The sequence below is a fragment of the Caretta caretta genome, chromosome 18 (assembly GCF_965140235.1).
Source record: "Caretta caretta isolate rCarCar2 chromosome 18, rCarCar1.hap1, whole genome shotgun sequence".
In the NCBI taxonomy this organism is placed as follows: Eukaryota; Metazoa; Chordata; order Testudines; family Cheloniidae; genus Caretta; species Caretta caretta.
This window is the reverse complement of record NC_134223.1, coordinates 7,162,913-7,179,574: the sequence shown is the minus strand read 5'-3', so window position 1 is coordinate 7,179,574 and position 16,662 is coordinate 7,162,913. Positions and strand designations below refer to the sequence as shown.

General features: G+C 53.3%; 1 protein-coding gene across 8 annotated transcripts in view; it reads right to left on the bottom strand.

Moving 5' to 3' along the window:
* Nucleotides 1-16,662, bottom strand: part of ARHGEF10L (Rho guanine nucleotide exchange factor 10 like) — a 156,019-nt gene that overhangs the window by 114,700 nt on the left and 24,657 nt on the right. For 5 of the 8 annotated variants that reach the window (XM_048824695.2, XM_048824693.2, XM_048824700.2 and 2 more), the window contains exons 2-4: nucleotides 10,388-10,472; nucleotides 4,990-5,274; nucleotides 3,860-3,887 (exon numbers count right to left, since the gene is read on the bottom strand). In XM_048824695.2, coding sequence (XP_048680652.2) covers nucleotides 3,860-3,887; nucleotides 4,990-5,274; nucleotides 10,388-10,424 — 350 coding nt within the window. In that variant the 5' untranslated portion in view covers nucleotides 10,425-10,472. Of the gene's footprint in view, nucleotides 1-3,859; nucleotides 3,888-4,989; nucleotides 5,275-10,387; nucleotides 10,473-11,149; nucleotides 11,343-14,091; nucleotides 14,286-15,203; nucleotides 15,360-16,662 lie in introns of those variants that run through there. The other 3 variants (XM_048824697.2, XM_048824698.2, XM_048824699.2) reach the window with 3 other exon arrangements.

The window sequence follows — 16,662 nt, the reverse complement described above, 5'->3', positions numbered from 1 at the left end:
GTGCACATCCCATCTTGCCACGTGTAAGACGATCCCTTGATCTCTCTGTGCCTCAGTTCCCCACTTGTAATAATTCTTCCTCCCTGCCTTTGTCTGTTTGGGCCAGGGACTGTCTCTTGCTATGCATCTGTGCAGCACTCAGGACAACAGGGCCCTGACCTACATCACTCCTGGCTCATAAAGTAATAATCAAATGTATAGCAATAATCCAGTTCTGCTACCATGAGGATGGGTGCAGGATAAGAAGCTGAAGAGAGGTGAATCCCTGGACAATCAGAGCCCTCCCTTTCCCCATGCCCATTACTTCAATCCAGCCCTACAGAGCCTGTGATGTCAAAAACACAGTTTACAGCTGCTCGCTGAGCAACTGCTGTGGATTCTTTGGCCCTGACGCAAGGCCTGGAGTTGAGCAACAATCTGACATGTGATCTGACTGCTAAGTGCCAGCCAAGCAAACTGCCCCGGCCCCTCTGCGACAGTAAGCACGGCTCCTCCAGTTACTGCATGAACTCGAAAGCTCAGGGTTCTGGCCTGCCTGCTACAGAGCACTCTGCAGGGTTAATTGCTTTCTATCAGCCTGATTGATGCTGAGGTGGGAGGGAGGACAGGGAAAGTCGGGGGCGTACGGACAGGCCAGTTCTCTGCACTCGTTAGGGCCTATGTCCAGTCCTGCTAAGGCAGGAGGTCCCAAAGGCCAAGTATAACCCCTCAACGCCCTGACAGTGCAGCCCGCAACCACCCTCAACCTGAGAAACTGAAGTGAGGAAGGCACAACGGGGATCAGGGGAGCTGTGCACAGGAAGGGGAGGGAGAAAAGGGACCCCACTCCCCCATCGCCCCAGCAACCCCATCCCCACCCCATGGACCAGACTGCGAGGAGAGCTGGCTCAAGGACTATAGCAGGGAGTGGGACTCCTCTTCTGAGGGGAGATGGGGGTGGAGGGGTAACAGGCCGGGTGAAGGATGCTCCCCAAGGCGACATGCCCTCAGCCACCCTCCTGTCAATTTCACTTCCTCTGCTGGTGGAGGGGGAAATCAGGTGGCCACTCTGCTGAGGTTCCAGAACCCAGGCCAAAGCGCGGGGTAGGGTCGAAGCAGTGGGCATGTCCCCACGTTCAGGGGCAGAGGGCTCTCCCTGGGAATTCAAGGCGGAGGCAGAGCCGACAAACGGCACGTCTGGGGGGGAGGGGGGACTGGGCTCCCACCAACAGCCAGTTCTGTTAGCACTGGAGACGCAAGGCCGTAAATACCACGGTACAGTGATGAACCACTCAGGCTTCGGGCAATCTGCCTGGGTAGCCCTTAGGGTCACAAAGTGGCCAGCCCTTAGGGCCAGGACCGATCCCGACTCCTTATAGACATTCCCTGGGAGCAGAACCCACTTGCTCTTCCGTTCCAAGCAGGGCCTAGGCCCCGGCCCTCTCTGCCATACTCCCTGGACACCGCTCCACTGTGGTTTCAACCCCTTTCAGCTGTTGTAGCTGGCCTAAGTCGGAGCAGCCCGCTGGTTGCTTGAGCCCAGCGCAGAGGGACTGAGCTGCAGGATCAGGGCAGTGCACAGGTGTGAGCTTTAAAGCACTTTTGCACGTACACACACACACACACACACACACACACACACAGAACTGCACTGTGTGCCAGTAGCCACAGCCCAAGAGCTGGCTCAAAGTCTTACAGGGAATGCGAGAGGGCTGGATTCATTCATCACTAGACAATACAGACAGGGAGTGAGGAATGAGAGGGGAAAGGAAGGGAGAAAACCACAGACATTTTCCAAGTCCAGGAAGTTGAGATTTCATAACATGCTTTTGGCCAGCAGGGGGTGATACCCTCTGACTGGCCCCAGCCCTTTTGAATGGTAAAAACCGCCCTCCCTGACGGGCGTGCCGGGCAGGCTGGGACCTGTCCTTTGAGCCTCACCTCTGCGTGAAAGGCGAGGGCAGCCGAGTTGCGCTGCAGAAATCCATGGGCTCTGCTTCGGCCACACCTGGCTTTCCCCGAAACCTCCCAGGCCTCACATGCCCTGTAGGCTCAGGCTGCCCTGAAAGCTCCCATTCATAGAATCATAGAATATCAGGGTTGGAAGGGACCCCAGAAGGTCATCTAGTCCAACCCCCTGCTTGAAGCAGGACCAATTCCCAGTTAAATCATCCCAGCCAGGGCTTTGTCAAGCCTGACCTTAAAAACCTCTAAGGAAGGAGATTCTACCACCTCCCTAGGTAACGCATTCCAGTGTTTCACCACCCTCTTAGTGAAAAAGTTTTTCCTAATATCCAATCTAAACCTCCCCCACTGCAGCTTGAGACCATTACTCCTCGTTCTGTCATCTGCTACCATTGAGAACAGTCTAGAGCCATCCTCTTTGGAACCCCCTTTCAGGTAGTTGAAAGGAGCTATCAAATCCCCCCTCATTCTTCTCTTCTGCAGGCTAAACAATCCCAGCTCCCTCAGCCTCTCCTCATAACTCATGTGTTCCAGACCCCTAATCATTTTTGTTGCCCTTCGCTGGACTCTCTCCAATTTATCCACATCCTTCTTGAAGTGTGGGGCCCAAAACTGGACACAGTACTCCAGATGAGGCCTCACCAATGTCGAATAGAGGGGAACGATCACGTCCCTCGATCTGCTCGCTATGCCCCTACTTATACATCCCAAAATGCCATTGGCCTTCTTGGCAACAAGGGCACACTGCTGACTCATATCCAGCTTCTCGTCCACTGTCACCCCTAGGTCCTTTTCCGCAGAACTGCTGCCTAGCCATTCGGTCCCTAGTCTGTAGCTGTGCATTGGGTTCTTCCGTCCTAAGTGCAGGACCCTGCACTTATCCTTATTGAACCTCATCAGATTTCTTTTGGCCCAATCCTCCAATTTGTCTAGGTCCTTCTGTATCCTATCCCTCCCCTCCAGCGTATCTACCACTCCTCCCAGTTTAGTATCATCCGCAAATTTGCTGAGAGTGCAATCCACACCATCCTCCAGATCATTTATGAATATATTGAACAAAACCGGCCCCAGGACCGACCCTTGGGGCACTCCACTTGATACCGGCTGCCAACTAGACATGGAGCCATTGATCACTACCCGTTGAGCCCGACAATCTAGCCAGCTTTCTACCTTTGACATTGTGTTCATCAAACCACAGACACAAAGCAAACCCAGTCACTGGGGAGCAGGAGTATCACTTGATAGCCCTGGGATCCTTTTGTGCATCACAGTGAGATCCTGAAGCAGGGGGAAGAGCCGCTGGGGAGGGAGAGGATGACAGCATGTCAAGGAAACTGAGGCACAGAGAGGGGAAGCAATTTTCCAGTCACACAGGGTGAGTCAGTGGCAGAGCCAAGAATAGACCCCAGGACTCCTGACTCCCAGTCTTCAGCGCAAAGCAATAGGCACAATTCCTGCCTGAGGCCCCAATCTGGAAGCACTTACACATGGGCTTAACTTTAAGCATGTGAATCGTCCCATTGGCTGCAGTGGTTAGGTCCCAGGACTGGAACAACAGGGGCTGCTGCCGCATTGACTTCAGTGTGATTACTCACATGCTCAATGTTAAGCAGGTGAGCAAATGTGTGCGGGATCAGGCCCCCACATGTGAGCAAGCAAGGAGGAAAAGGCAAAAGGAGGTGACCAGCAGCTGCATGCCAGACTGGACTTGACTTTACAGTCACTGGAGAGCAAGAGGTAGCATGTAACAAGGTCAGCTTTTGTCTCTCCATTGCCAGCAAAGCATCTTGGATCCTATTAACTATTTGCATTCTCATCCCCTACCTCGCACCGCTCGGATTCCCCCATCCGATGTAACCCAACAAGCACCAAAGGGTTTGGGGTGTTTTTTTTAATAAAATCTAGACTCACTTACTCTGTCTGTAGCTTTGTGTCAAGTGGATCTGTCAAAAACAAAGGCAGAAGGAAACTAAGTAGGCATCTTCGAGTACGTTAACCCAAGCACAAGAAGAATCAGAGCTGACAAGACTACAGGAATTGTCCTGCTGGATCACAACACAGGTCCATCCTGCTCAGTTGCCTGTATCTGAGAGTGGCTTTCATCAGCGACTTCAGAGGAAGGTGCAGGAAACCAAGTAGTGGACAATTAAGGACAACTTGGTCTTAGAAGAAGTTTCTTCCTGACCTCCATTAAGTAGGTGCTTGCTTATGCCCTGAAGCATGAGGGTTTATATCAGCCTGTCTGGTTTACAAGCAGAACATACCCTCCATGCTGGACCTATATTAGCAGCAGCAAGAAGATCCCACTCACGCTGGCTTCTTTTTCAAGCATTCTTTGACGGGCTCAATTAGTGCCAAGCGAGTTTCAAGGAGACTGTTAAAATCTCACCCCAAGTTTGGGTGAATGAGCATTCTGTTCCACTGAAATTGACAGTCCCTGAGCCGGCTCTCAGGAAAGGCTTGGTCTTTGGCCAGCATGTATGCCCTACAGTAGGATCTCTCAGGAATGAGACTGGGGAAGAAAAATGTTTCCCCTCATACGCTAAACAGAATTTGAGGGCAATGGTCAAGTTCCATGACTTGAATAGCAGGAGGCAAGTGGGGGAGGCTTCGAGTCAGGATTGAGGGACACTGGCAAGGATGTGGGGAGAGACCAGGCCTGGAATAGTGGGGGAGGGGAGTGGCTGGTTCGGATCAAGGGGCATCGGCAGAGCTGGGTAAGAACCAAAAACTGCAAGTAGTAGAAGTGCAAACCAGGGCGGCCCTGATCCTCTATTGCCCGGCACTTTGTTAGTCATTTACACCCCTGCAAAGGGATCGCGGACAGGGTGTCAATCCGTGCCAGCTCAGGAGGGTAGCTTGTGAAACTCACTTTGCACTGGGGTAAGTGACTGCCAGCGGGGCAGGGCAACACAAATCCAGAACCTGGTTCTCACTCATTCCTTCTGCAGCTCTTTAATGGGGCCAGGAGGCTGAGCATGTCCCATTGCAACCCCGAGTCTTGCAAAGACCCCTTAGAGAGGCTGGGAGTGAAGCCCTGCTTACCAGCGCTGGTGCTCGATCCAGAGTCGGTCTGCTGAGCCTGCCCTGCAGGGGGCGCTCCATCCTTCTCCTGCTGGGCTGACGAATGGGGCTCAGCAGCGCTTCCTGGTCTATGCCTCCGGGGCGGGGCCCGCAGGACCCCTCCGATGCTGGGTTCGGTGCTAGCACTGTTGACTGCTAGAGTGGAATCCTCTTCCTCCCCTTCGCTGTCGTCGAAATCAAACGCTTCCCCTAGCTCCTCCTCCCCCTCGGTCGAGGTCTCCAGGGCCCCCTGCACTAGCCCACCTCCTGCCAGAAGATGTAACAATTAAGTGGATCAATGGACTTTGGATGGGGGGGGAAGGAAAACATGATAACTCTAGGTAGGACCCTTTTCCCCTCAGACCCCCAGTGCAGCGTGGTCTATGTAGTCAATTTGCTACTACTTTCATACCCATGCTAACGGTGTGGCTCTGTCCCCCTCCACTGGCCATACCAGGTATTACAGGTTTATAAATCTGCTACTAGCTCCATGCTAATAATATCATGAGCCCTATCCATCAGTAGATTGCAAAGTGCTTTACAAAGGAGGTCAGTATCTTTATCCCCATTTTATAGATAGGGAAACCGAGGCAGAAAAAGAAGAAGAGACTTGCCCAAAGTCACCCAGCAGCAGAGCTGGGAATAAAACCCAGATCTTCTAAGTCCCAGTCTAGTGCTCTGTCCATTACGCTATGCTATCTCCCTTAGACCTCACCCTCTAGCTCCTGCATTCAGACGTTCAACCCCTGCAGATGACCCAGCCAGAAGCATCATCTCTCCTACTCGTCAAAGTCTCAAGCAACTGGTTATTTTGTTCCTCCTGTGGACCAGGGAAAGCTCCTTTGGGTATCTCCAGCAGGACTGGGATCCCCCCTTCCTCCCTCCATTATAGCACCCAATGATCATCCTGGTTTCAATCAGAGATTCCCCCCAAACACTCCTGCTGCGGTACAGCCACCAGTCACTAGCAGCGAGGAGAGGTGAGTTCCCACTCAGGTGAGTTCACCTGTACTGAGTGCAACGGGTGTCACACCCTGCCCCTAAACGCTTTCCCCTGGAGCATCCTAGTGCAATGGAAACAGAACCACAGCAACGTGTCTTCTCCGGCACAGCTCAGCCTGGCAGAGGAATGGGGTGAGCAATGCTACAATCACATACCCTGGCATTTTGCCCTCGTGGTTAGGACACTGGACTGGAACTCAGGAGACCTGGATTCTATTCCTGCCATGGGCCTACTGAGCAAATCACTTCCCCTCTCTGTGCCTCAGTTTCCCCATATGTAAAATGGGGATAATGATCCTGGCCTCCTTGATAAAGGGCTTTGAGATCTGCCAATGGGAAGCACTAGATAAGAGAATGAATTGTTATTATTACTGGAGACATGAGCTTAAATCCAGGGGAAGTCACAGGTAAAATAAGTGTGTTGGTCAGTGAACCTAGTTCCTAGAGGGCATTTGACAAATCTTAAATTCATTGTGCAACCTAACAAGAGCAGCTGGGTGCTCAGCACAGTCCAGGACGGAGGGGTCTGCAGGACAGGACTGAAGTGCGTTGGCAGAGCTGTCAGTTAGGGCCCAGGTCTGGGGCAGCCATGGGTGCATCTGGTCAGGAGTGAACTGCATTGGTCAGGCGGTTTGGTGACCCAAGCCTGGTCCCTGGAACTGCAGGGAGTGCTGAAGGTTACAACAGATGCGCATTGGCAGAGCTCTGTGTGTGAGTGTGTGTGTGTGTGAATGCCCACGCTTGTCAGGACTGAGGTACACTGATAGTTTTATTTGGGGGACCAGGACTGGAACAGCAGTGTGCACTGCATACCAGAATCAGAGTAGCACGGGGTGCAGTGTGTCTGGAGTGAGGCGCACTGGCAGAGTTGTAAGGGGGGGGGTCCCAGGACTGGAATAGCAGGGGGTGCAGTGGGTCAGGAGAGAGCTGCATTAACTGAGTGACATGGGATTGGAGGAAAATTCAGCTGAAGGTGCGTGTCCACTCTCAGCAGGGAAGCCGGCCCAGCATTGCCCGGGTTAGGGTCCTCAAAGCAGGAGGAGAAAGGGGGGAAATTCAGTTTTTAAAAACCCCAGCAGCAGCATCTCCCCCCTCTTATTTCCCTTGCACCCCCTGTCCGTGACCGGGAGCTCCAAGGGCATTTTAGAACATTTCTCTAAATGCCCGAGCAACCGGCGATATGTAATCTCAATCTGCTCCTGATCTAGCATGCAGAGTGGCCGGGAGCCAAGATGTTAGTGATTAATTTTATGGACTAAACACAGCCACCCGCAAGCCTGCTCAGAGACAGACCTGGCTTCTCCTTGCCTGGCTGAGAAGGGGAACAACCCCTGGCCTGCAATGGGGCCGTGCTAATCCAGGAAGGCAGCAGCAGACCTGCAGAAGGCTGCTTGTCCCCTGGGACTGGGAGGCACGTTCTGCTGCTAAGACGTTTTTTTCAGGAAAGCCTGTCTCAGAACTGCTTTCCAGCACTTCCCCTGCTGAGGTATTAGCCGGCCAGCTGCCCCCTCGGCCTACGGTCACTGCATCCTCTCCGACACTCCTCTCCCTCCTCTCTCACTCCCTCTGCCCCTCTCCCACCTCTTCCGTCCTCTGCCTCTCGCACTGACCAGTTGGAAGCCAGCATTACTGCTGAACTGGCAAAGACCAGGCCAGGGCATATGCGTGGGGGGCAGGACCAGAAGAAACACAGGGATCAACTGATTCTGGGGGACAACCAATGGAAAAACAGGAGGGGGAGTGAAGGTCAGGGTTTAGAATAAAAAATTCTCTTTGGAGGGTCCCTGTCCTGTGCTCCAAACCCCCCTCTAGTGATCGGCACTTAGACGTTTTTAAATCTCCTTCACTCTTCTCTGTTTATACTGCCTCTTTACCCGTCTTGCACTCTGCGTGGCTTGAACAAATTATTAATTTTCATTGTTAGCATTATAGTAACAGCTAGAGGCCTCAGCCCCATGTTGCTGTACACACATACAAGAAACAGTCTCTGCCCCCACAGAGCCACTCTAAACAGCCACGGCCAAGAGAAAGGAAGGATTAGGATCTCCATTGTACAGGTGGGAACGGAGGCCCAGCAAGGTTAAGTGACTTGCCCAGGGTCATACATGGAGTCTGTGGCAGAGCAGGACTTGAACACAGATCTATTGAGTCCCAGCCCAGTGGCCTGGCCACTCTGCCATCCACCCTCTGCCTAGAGCTTTATACAGGGTGCCTCTGAGAAACTGTGTGCCTGGTAAATTCTTCAGCTCAGAGCAGGGCAGCTGGAGAGCCAGCCCAGCTCGGTTACATATGGCCAGTGAGTTCCCCTCAGCTCAAAGCCTCAGGAGGTGGTGCAGTTTTCTGTGCAAGGAAAGATGGCTTAATGGTTAAGGCTGTAGCTCGGGACTCAGGGCTTAACTGACAGCTCTGCCACAGACTCTCCATGTGACCTTGGGCAAGTCACTTACTCACACTGGGCCTCAGTTCCCAGCTGTCAAATGGAGATAAAATCTCACTTTGCCCTTGAGCTTATCTGTCTGTATCCACCTGCTGTCTCTTGTCGGATACTTCGCTTGTCGGCTGTTTGGGACAGGGTCTGTCTTTTTGTTCTGTGTTTGTAACACAATAGGGGCCTGGTCTGAGACTGGGGCTCCTCGGCACTATGGTCATACAAATAATAAATAATAATAATTACAACAACATCCTTCCTTAGTCGGACTGTTTTCTGCCTTGTCCACATATACAATAAGCTGTTCAGGGCAGAGGCTGTCTCTCACTCTGGGTGCGGGCAGTGCCCAGCGAAATGGGGTCCTGATCTCAGCCGAGGCCTTTATGCGCTGCTGGAATAGAAATCGTATTTATCCCATTGCTTCTTCCTTCTCCAGCGTCACCCTTTGCAGTCTCCTTGTGTCTCAGAGCTCTGTGGGGGAAGGACGGGCTGCTGCATGGACTGACTGCAGCCTCTGGGACTGGCCCAGGCTTGGTTCCTCTCGGCCGGCCAGCTCTGGTTTGTAGGCAGGGTGTGTACAGCATAGACCGGACTGTACCAAAGCAGACAGGAAATTGGTCTGAGTGGCTACAGATCCAAAGCTGGGGGAGTGACCATAAGGAGCAGGCTTCAAAACTGGGGTTCGGGGTGAGCTCCAGCCACTAGAAGATGATCCAGTGGTTAGGCCACTAGCGTGAGACTTGAAAGACCTGGGTTTAACTCCCCGCTCTGCCACAAGCTCCCTATATGACCGTAGCAAGTCATTTAGCCTCTCTGTGCCTCGGTTTCCCATCTGTAAAACAAACCCTGCATGTTGAGCAATCCAGCCACTCATTCTGGTGTCTACGCAGGAGCTGAGCTCCTCTGAAAATGTGGCCCCCTAACGCTCAGAGGACTGGAGTTTGTACAGTGATCTCTGAGGGGACGTCTTCGGTACAGTGTTAACCTGGGAGATGGACGCGCGGGCTGGCCCAGCTCAGGTCTGAGTGACCACGCCGCAAAGCTACACTGGCCTGGCTCTCCTCAGGTGAGGCACTAGGCCTTGGGGGGGTCATGTCCCCCGGCTCTAGGCACTGCAGCGTCTGTCCTTCTGGGCATGGGCGGGGGGAATTGCGGGGAGGGTGCAGAGATGCGCTCAGGGTGACTCTGCAGTTCCTCCTGTAGATTCAATCTCACAGGGCTTCCTGGCTCTTCTAATACCTAGCAAGATCTCCCTGACCGTCAAGTGCCTGCCTGGCACCGTGTCTCGTCATTTTCCCTGTGCCACGCGGGTGGAAAACGAGCGTGAGCAAGCTGCAGGTTCCAATCTGGCCAGGGTTTACATGCGAGCTGCAGGGCAGGACAGGTTCAGACCCCGTGACTTTTCTGCCGCCCCCCACCACATGCGTTAAACCGGGCACCACAGCCCTACATCGCCTTGGCCTGCCCTTCGCAAAGAGTGTCACACACAAGGGTGCAGTGGAAGGGACAGGATCGCGGACCTCCGATGTGGGTCAGTTCGGGATTACAGTTGCATGGGGCCGTGACCTGCCTGAGCCTCCGAGTTCTGTTAGGAGCGAATGACATTCCATCGCCGGGCGATGGGTTGCCTGGTAGGTCTCGGAGGGCGCTGAAAGCCCCGCATCCCGAGGGGCTGCTGTGCATTACAAAAGCCTCGATGCCGAAGAGAAACCGAGGCTGCCCGGCACGAGCCGCTCCGCATGCCCATCTGTGGCTGTTATTTATGGCTGGGATTGCAGAGGCCCCTAGAGGTGCCGATCGGGGCCCCTTGTGCCAGGCGCTGCACACATACATAGCACAAAGCCAGCCCTGGCCCCATGAGCTCACAGAGCGAGGGCACCGGGCTAGATCGGTTTCTTTTTCTAATGATTCATACAAATTCTTGAAGGAAAAGAGCTGGGTTTACATTACCTACTGCAGGGTTTGGGGGCGGGTTGGAGGAAGCCATTTCTCTAGGAATCCTGACGTCTTGCCCTGCACCTTCCTGGCTGCTTTCCTGGGGACACAAAGAGAGGAAATCAAGTCAGAAGAGAAACCCCAACGTGTCTGTCTATTCCTGGGAGTGGGGAATAAAGCATTAGAACTCCCTGCCCTTCTCTAGCACCTTACAGCTCACGGGAGTCTGCTCCTATTTAATTATGGCTTACCACGCCCTGTGGGTAGGGGTTACACCTCTGATAGAAGGGGAAACAGGCCCCTGGAGATGAGCTTCCTAATTTTCAGAGGTGCTGAACAACTCGAGCCAGGAGTGACTTGCTCCAGGTCACACAACTAGTAAATGGTAGGGCCAGGTATAAGGTAGGACCCAGGGGTTGCCCTGACTTAGTGGTGGCAGAACCTGGAACAGAACCCAGGCCCCCCCCACCAATTCCCTCCTTTACCCACTGGACAACGCTGCCTTGCAGGCACTTTGCGGTTTCAGACGAGGCAGTATTTCCTGGGGGGAGGCGGAGTAGGAGCCCAAAGCAGCAAGAAGGGTTAGAACGCCAGCCGCTCCGGGATGTAGCGAAACCTGCTGGCAACAATGTCGCTGGTATCCAGTGGGGAAGGAGAGCCCAGACAGAGAAGCGTCCTGTGCCCGCACTTAGAGCTGATTAAATGCAAAGACAGGCACTGGCAGAATGCCCAACATTTTCCTTCCCTGTTAGGGAGAAATGCCCAGCTATAACTCACTGGCTTTTTTTCCAGTTCTGTCTGGACTTGCCATGGGTGCAGCCATTCAGCAGTTCCTGGCTGCCACAGGAAACATGCTCCCTAACCTGCAGGCTATCAGACACCTCAAGCTGACACCCCCGCAAACCGGAGCAAAACACACAGCTGTATTTCTGTCTCGGGTGTCTTTTGCCCTGGGGGTTTCATTCCCCAACGCTAGCAGCCGCCGTTTGCCCAGGTGCAGCTAATCCCGGTCTGCCGCAGGGCTGAGTGCGACCGGATCAAACAGCAGCCGTGCCTGTTTGCACAGTGGGTGGACTCTGGCCAATCCCCAGGACCTCAGTTCCAAAGGGCAGGCGAGGGGTAGAGCCGGGCAGCAAACAAGCCAGAGGTTTGAAAGCAGAGCAGGCCCCAAGCCACTAAGTTTGGGGCGGATCCAAACGTCCCCCAAATTTGGAGGGAGCTTGGATGCAGGGGGGCTGGCTTGGCCTCTTAGGGTATGTCTACATTGCAATTAAAAACTTGCAGCTGGCCAGTGCCAGCTGCTGGGCTTGTGGGGCATGGGCTGTGGGGTTGTTTATTTGCGGCGTGCACTGGGGCTGCAGCCCCAGCCCTGCGACCCTCCCAGCTCGCAGGGTCCAGCCTGAGCCCGAACGTCTACCCTGCAATTCAACAGCCCCTTCGCCGGAGCCCCACCCCCGAGCCTGAGTCAGCTGGCATGAGCCATCCACGGGTTTGCAATTGCAGTGTTGACGTACCCTGACAGAGATGGGGCCCACCGCAGATCAAGGGTGAGACTTCCCCAGGCTTCCCCAGGCAAACAGACAAGGGAGAGAGGCCAATGCAAGCAGCTTAGATCCACTTCTGAACTAAGCTGGGGGAGGAATTATCTATTAGGAAGTCTCATTTCCCACCGGAGGAGGGAACACCTGTCTAACCCGCTGGCATCCGGAGGCTGGCAGAGTCGAAAGGGCACCAGCCAGCTGCATCAGGTGTGTCCTTTACAACAGACACGGAAGGAGCGCAGCCCTGCCTGGGATTAGCCAGGCAAGAGTCAACTGGCTCATTTCCTCTTGGAGAGCGCTGTCCACCCAAGTTCCCTTTTAACCCAGATCTGTCCCGGCCAGAAAGTCTCCTTTGAAGAGCGCAGATCTGTGTGTGGTGCCAAGAATGCGCTGGGGGTCGGGCCTAGAACGCGCTGGGGGTCGGGCCTGGCACTGCTCAGCCAGGGAGGCCACCCCACCCTCCAGCAGCAGCTTGGTTAGAAAGCTATGGGGAAGGTGCACTGGCAGGGCTGGGGGAGATGCTCAGGGCTAGGATGGAACAGGCCAGGACTCGGGAGCCTAGGAAGAAAGGCTGCAGGCTCCAAGCGCCAGGAAGAGGATTGCAAGCAGGGAATGACACGGCTGCAGAGCGGTCGGAGGACGTGTGGACAGGAAGGGCAGGGAGAGGAAGGAGCTCACCACCATGAAAGGGACCACCGCTGGGACAGCGGGAGGGCTGCGGGGCAGGGAATGAGTGAACGGTCAGGGATGCTTATCCTCCATGGTGCTGAGCCCTCAAACCCCACTGATCTTAACCCTCATGGGACCAGATTCATGCACATTTTTTCTCTCTTCAAAGAAATTATAATCTTTTGGTTTCTATTCAGTGCTGGCGAAAGGTGTCAAACCAGAGCAGGAGACCCCAGCACCGGAGCGACACTTCATGCCCTCTGTGACATGGCACCTGTCCCTCAGCAGGCCTGGGCATCGCTGGGGGCAGCTTTGCAGAGGAGAGGAAGCATGGTCCCAGAGATTAAAACCAGGGCTTAATTTGTGCCAGGGCTTGCCAGGCTGAGCCCCGGCACCTCCGGGCCTGGCACCTCTGGGCCCCGGCAGTTCAGGGCCCCGGCACCTCTGGGCTTGCTGCATCAGTTATGAAAGTAAAAAGAAAATTGCTTGAGCCCCGGCCCTCCTTTCATTACAAATTAAGCCCTGATTGAAATCAAACAGCTGGCTGTGATAGGAACAGAATTTAAACCCCAGTCCCCAGAGTCCCAGCCGCTTGCTCTGACCACTACCCTACGCTCTCCCTCATGGAACAGGGTTATCTCAGGAGAGGAAAGCAGTGAGGACAGGGAAGCCGAGCTGCGCACTGATGGCACTCACAGCAACACACACCGAGCTCTCTCCCAGTGACCTGTATTCACCCACCATCGCCCATGGAAGCCATTCCATTGACTTCAGTAGACTCTAAATCAGGCCCTTCGTTAAGACTAGTACTTTAAAACGTTAAATTAAGTGGACACTGACAACTTGAAATATAGTCAGTGTCAAGAAAAGTCCGACAGGAGTTTCGGGTAACACATCCTGCTTCACAGACCCCCCCACCCGCAGCCAGTGTTCAGTTTTACAGTCACATTTTCCTGTTTTTTAAATTCTTTTCTCTCTTCATTGCTGTTTGAAAGACTAAAGCAAGCAAATGTACCCCGGAAACAGTGGAACTGTTGATACACAGGGCGCCGGCAGATCACACTGACTGTACCCGGGGAACCGTGGAACTGAGGATACACAGGGCGTCGGCAGATCACACTGACTGTACCCGGGGAACCGTGGAACTGAGGATACACAGGGCGCCGGCAGATCACACTGACTGTACCCGGGGAACCGTGGAACTGAGGATACACAGGGCGCCGGCAGATCACACTGACTGTACCCGGGGAACCGTGGAACTGAGGATACACAGGGCGCCGGCAGATCACACTGACTGTACCCGGGGAACCGTGGAACTGAGGATACACAGGGCGCCGGCAGATCACACTGACTGTACCCGGGGAACCGTGGAACTGAGGATACACAGGGCGCTGGCAGCTCACACAGGGTTTGTTTTCCCATTAATCATTATAGGTGCGACTGTCCATCTAGTCCAATGTGTCCCTACAGCTCCCCTGCTAGTTCAAAACAAGTTTTATGCAGCCTCACCAGGTCTGTTCAGCCACAAGTCTCCGCACCATGTGTTGAGGCAGGGCTCCACCCAAGCAACGGAAGGTCCTGCTGTAACCCCAACTTCCCGCTGGCCTCCAACTTTTACTGGTGCTGAGGCACCCTGAGCTGTCTGGAAGGCAGGCCGCAGAGCCGCTGGGAAGAATGCCCGAGCGCCAGAGGGTTTTGCTATGCTGCCGTGCACGGCTGCACAAACTGTTTGCACGCTGCTCACCCGCTTGAGCCAATGACACCAGCCTGATAGAACATGGCTGGAGCTGGAGCGGGGGGGGGGGGGGGCTGTTTTGGTAGCCATGACAACTCTGTGTGTGTGTGTGTGTGTGTGTGTGTGTGTGTGCGCACGCCTGTATGCAGAGAGAGGCTTGCAGGAGATCTAACACAATTACCATAGAGGAGAAATCTACCAGATAAATCTACTAGATCTCTCCAACTAGATCCCTTGCATGACTCAGTGCGAGTTAACCCTTTCCCTCCCAGCAGATCATTTATATCAGGGGTTCTCAACCTCTGTCCTTCTGAAGCCCCCCTAAGGTGCTATAAAACTTCCATGCCCCTCCCCATGCCACAACACCTGTTTTTCAGTAGATTAAAAGCCAGGGATGGTGTGAAGGGGTAACAAGCAGAGCAATTGCCCAGGGCCTCATGGCACAGGGGGCCCCATGAAGCTGAATTGCCCAGGCTTCGGCTTCCACCCAGGGAGGAAAGGCTCAGGATTCAGCTTCAGTCCCAAGCAGTGGGGCTCGGGATTTGGCTTTCTGCCCTGGGCCCCAGTGAGTCTAATGCTGGCCCTGCTCTCTGGTTTATTCTTGTGAACCCCCTGAAACCTGCTCGTGGCCCCCCGGACCCCTGGTTGAGAATCGCTGATGTATATGACTCAGTAAACAAGGGATACAAATATTGACAATGTTAATAACAGGACAATCAGGTATCTGCCCAGGACAGGACTTCCCAGCAGCAATCAGTGCCCGCAGAGAGGCAATACGGTCTAGTGCGGTGGTTCTCAAATGTATCTGATCGCGCCCCCCTTCTTTGTATCTGGAGTAGTTTACATCCCCCCTCCCTCCCCGTCCCCGCCACACAAGTACATTTACCGATCTGTGCAGCAGCGCTGGTTCACTTGAATCAGTTTCAGCTTCTTTGTTTTTCACTTCAATTGTTGGGGTGGTTTTTTAATCAAACAAACCATTGTAATAAGAGCAAACGCAAAACTGCCATTGTGGTCCGCACTGACAGTGAAGCGTGCACACTGCGTTGTAGCAAATGGCTTAGCGTAGAGAGGGCAACGACTTTGTATAATGCTATGCAAGCGTCACAGAAATCCGTCAAAAAGCACAGCGCCATCTGAGGACCAGATATGGAGGAATCCGTTCTGCTAGTTATTCATTGCCGGGGGTAAAATGTGCTCACTACGTTTTTTTTTTTTCCTTACAGCTCTTCACGCCCCACTAGAATATATTCTGTTATTCTGTCCGCCCCCCCCCCCACACCCAAAAGGGATCTGCCCCCCAGTTTGAGAACCTCTGGTCTGGTGGATAGGGTACTGGGCTGGGCGTCAGGAGATCTGTCCCCTGTTCATAGATCTATGATTCTAGGACAGGAATACCAGACACATGTGGTATATAGCAGGGTTTCTCAAACTGGGGGTCGGGACCCCTCAGGGGGTCACAAGGTTATTACATGGGGGGTCGCGAGCTGTCAGCCTCCATCCCAAACCCCGCTTTGCATCCAGCATTTATAATGGTTTTAAATATATTAAAAAGTGTTTTTAATTTATAAGGGAGGTCGCACTCAGAGGCTTGCTATGTGAAAGGGGTTACCAGTACAAAAGTTTGAGAACCACTGGTATAGAGTAACACACCATTCAAGCCAATTTCCTTGACCTGGCTAGACAATCCTGGCTTGTTGCATGTGGCTCGACAAATCCATTTCCTGGACTTCCTTGGTACATCATCACCACCATTACTATTAATAATCCTTAGCACTTCTATGGCATCTCCTAGCATTTGATAGACATTAATTAAGTCTCACAACCTCTCCCCTGTGAGGTGGGTAAGGATTATGACTCTCCAGGGCAAGGACCGTCTCTTCACTTGTGTTTCTATAGTTTCCAGCACAATGGGGCCCCGGTACTCTTAAGTGCTACTAAGAACACCAATGAACAATTATTATCATTCGCATCTTTGGATTGCAAAATTCAGGCACAGGAAGATAAAGCCAATGTCTCTGAAAAAGATATCTAGGGATCACCTTGGATAAATCAATTCAAACATCTTAATGCACAGTTAAGGGTCCAAAAGCAAAGAGATCAGGGGCATCGAGAAGGTATATGCTACTAGCCATTACATGCATTTACAGAGCTGTCTAGAGGAATGAGCACAGAGTGGGTGAAGTCTTAGGCTAGTCACTCCCACCTCTCTGCCTGGCTTTCCTCATCAGCAAATTGGGAATAATAATATTTCCCTATCTTAGAGTGAGATGAAAAATGGTCACTGGTTTTGGATGCCTCATTTTTCAGCTGCTGAGTTTGAGACACCTTGAGCCTGATGCACC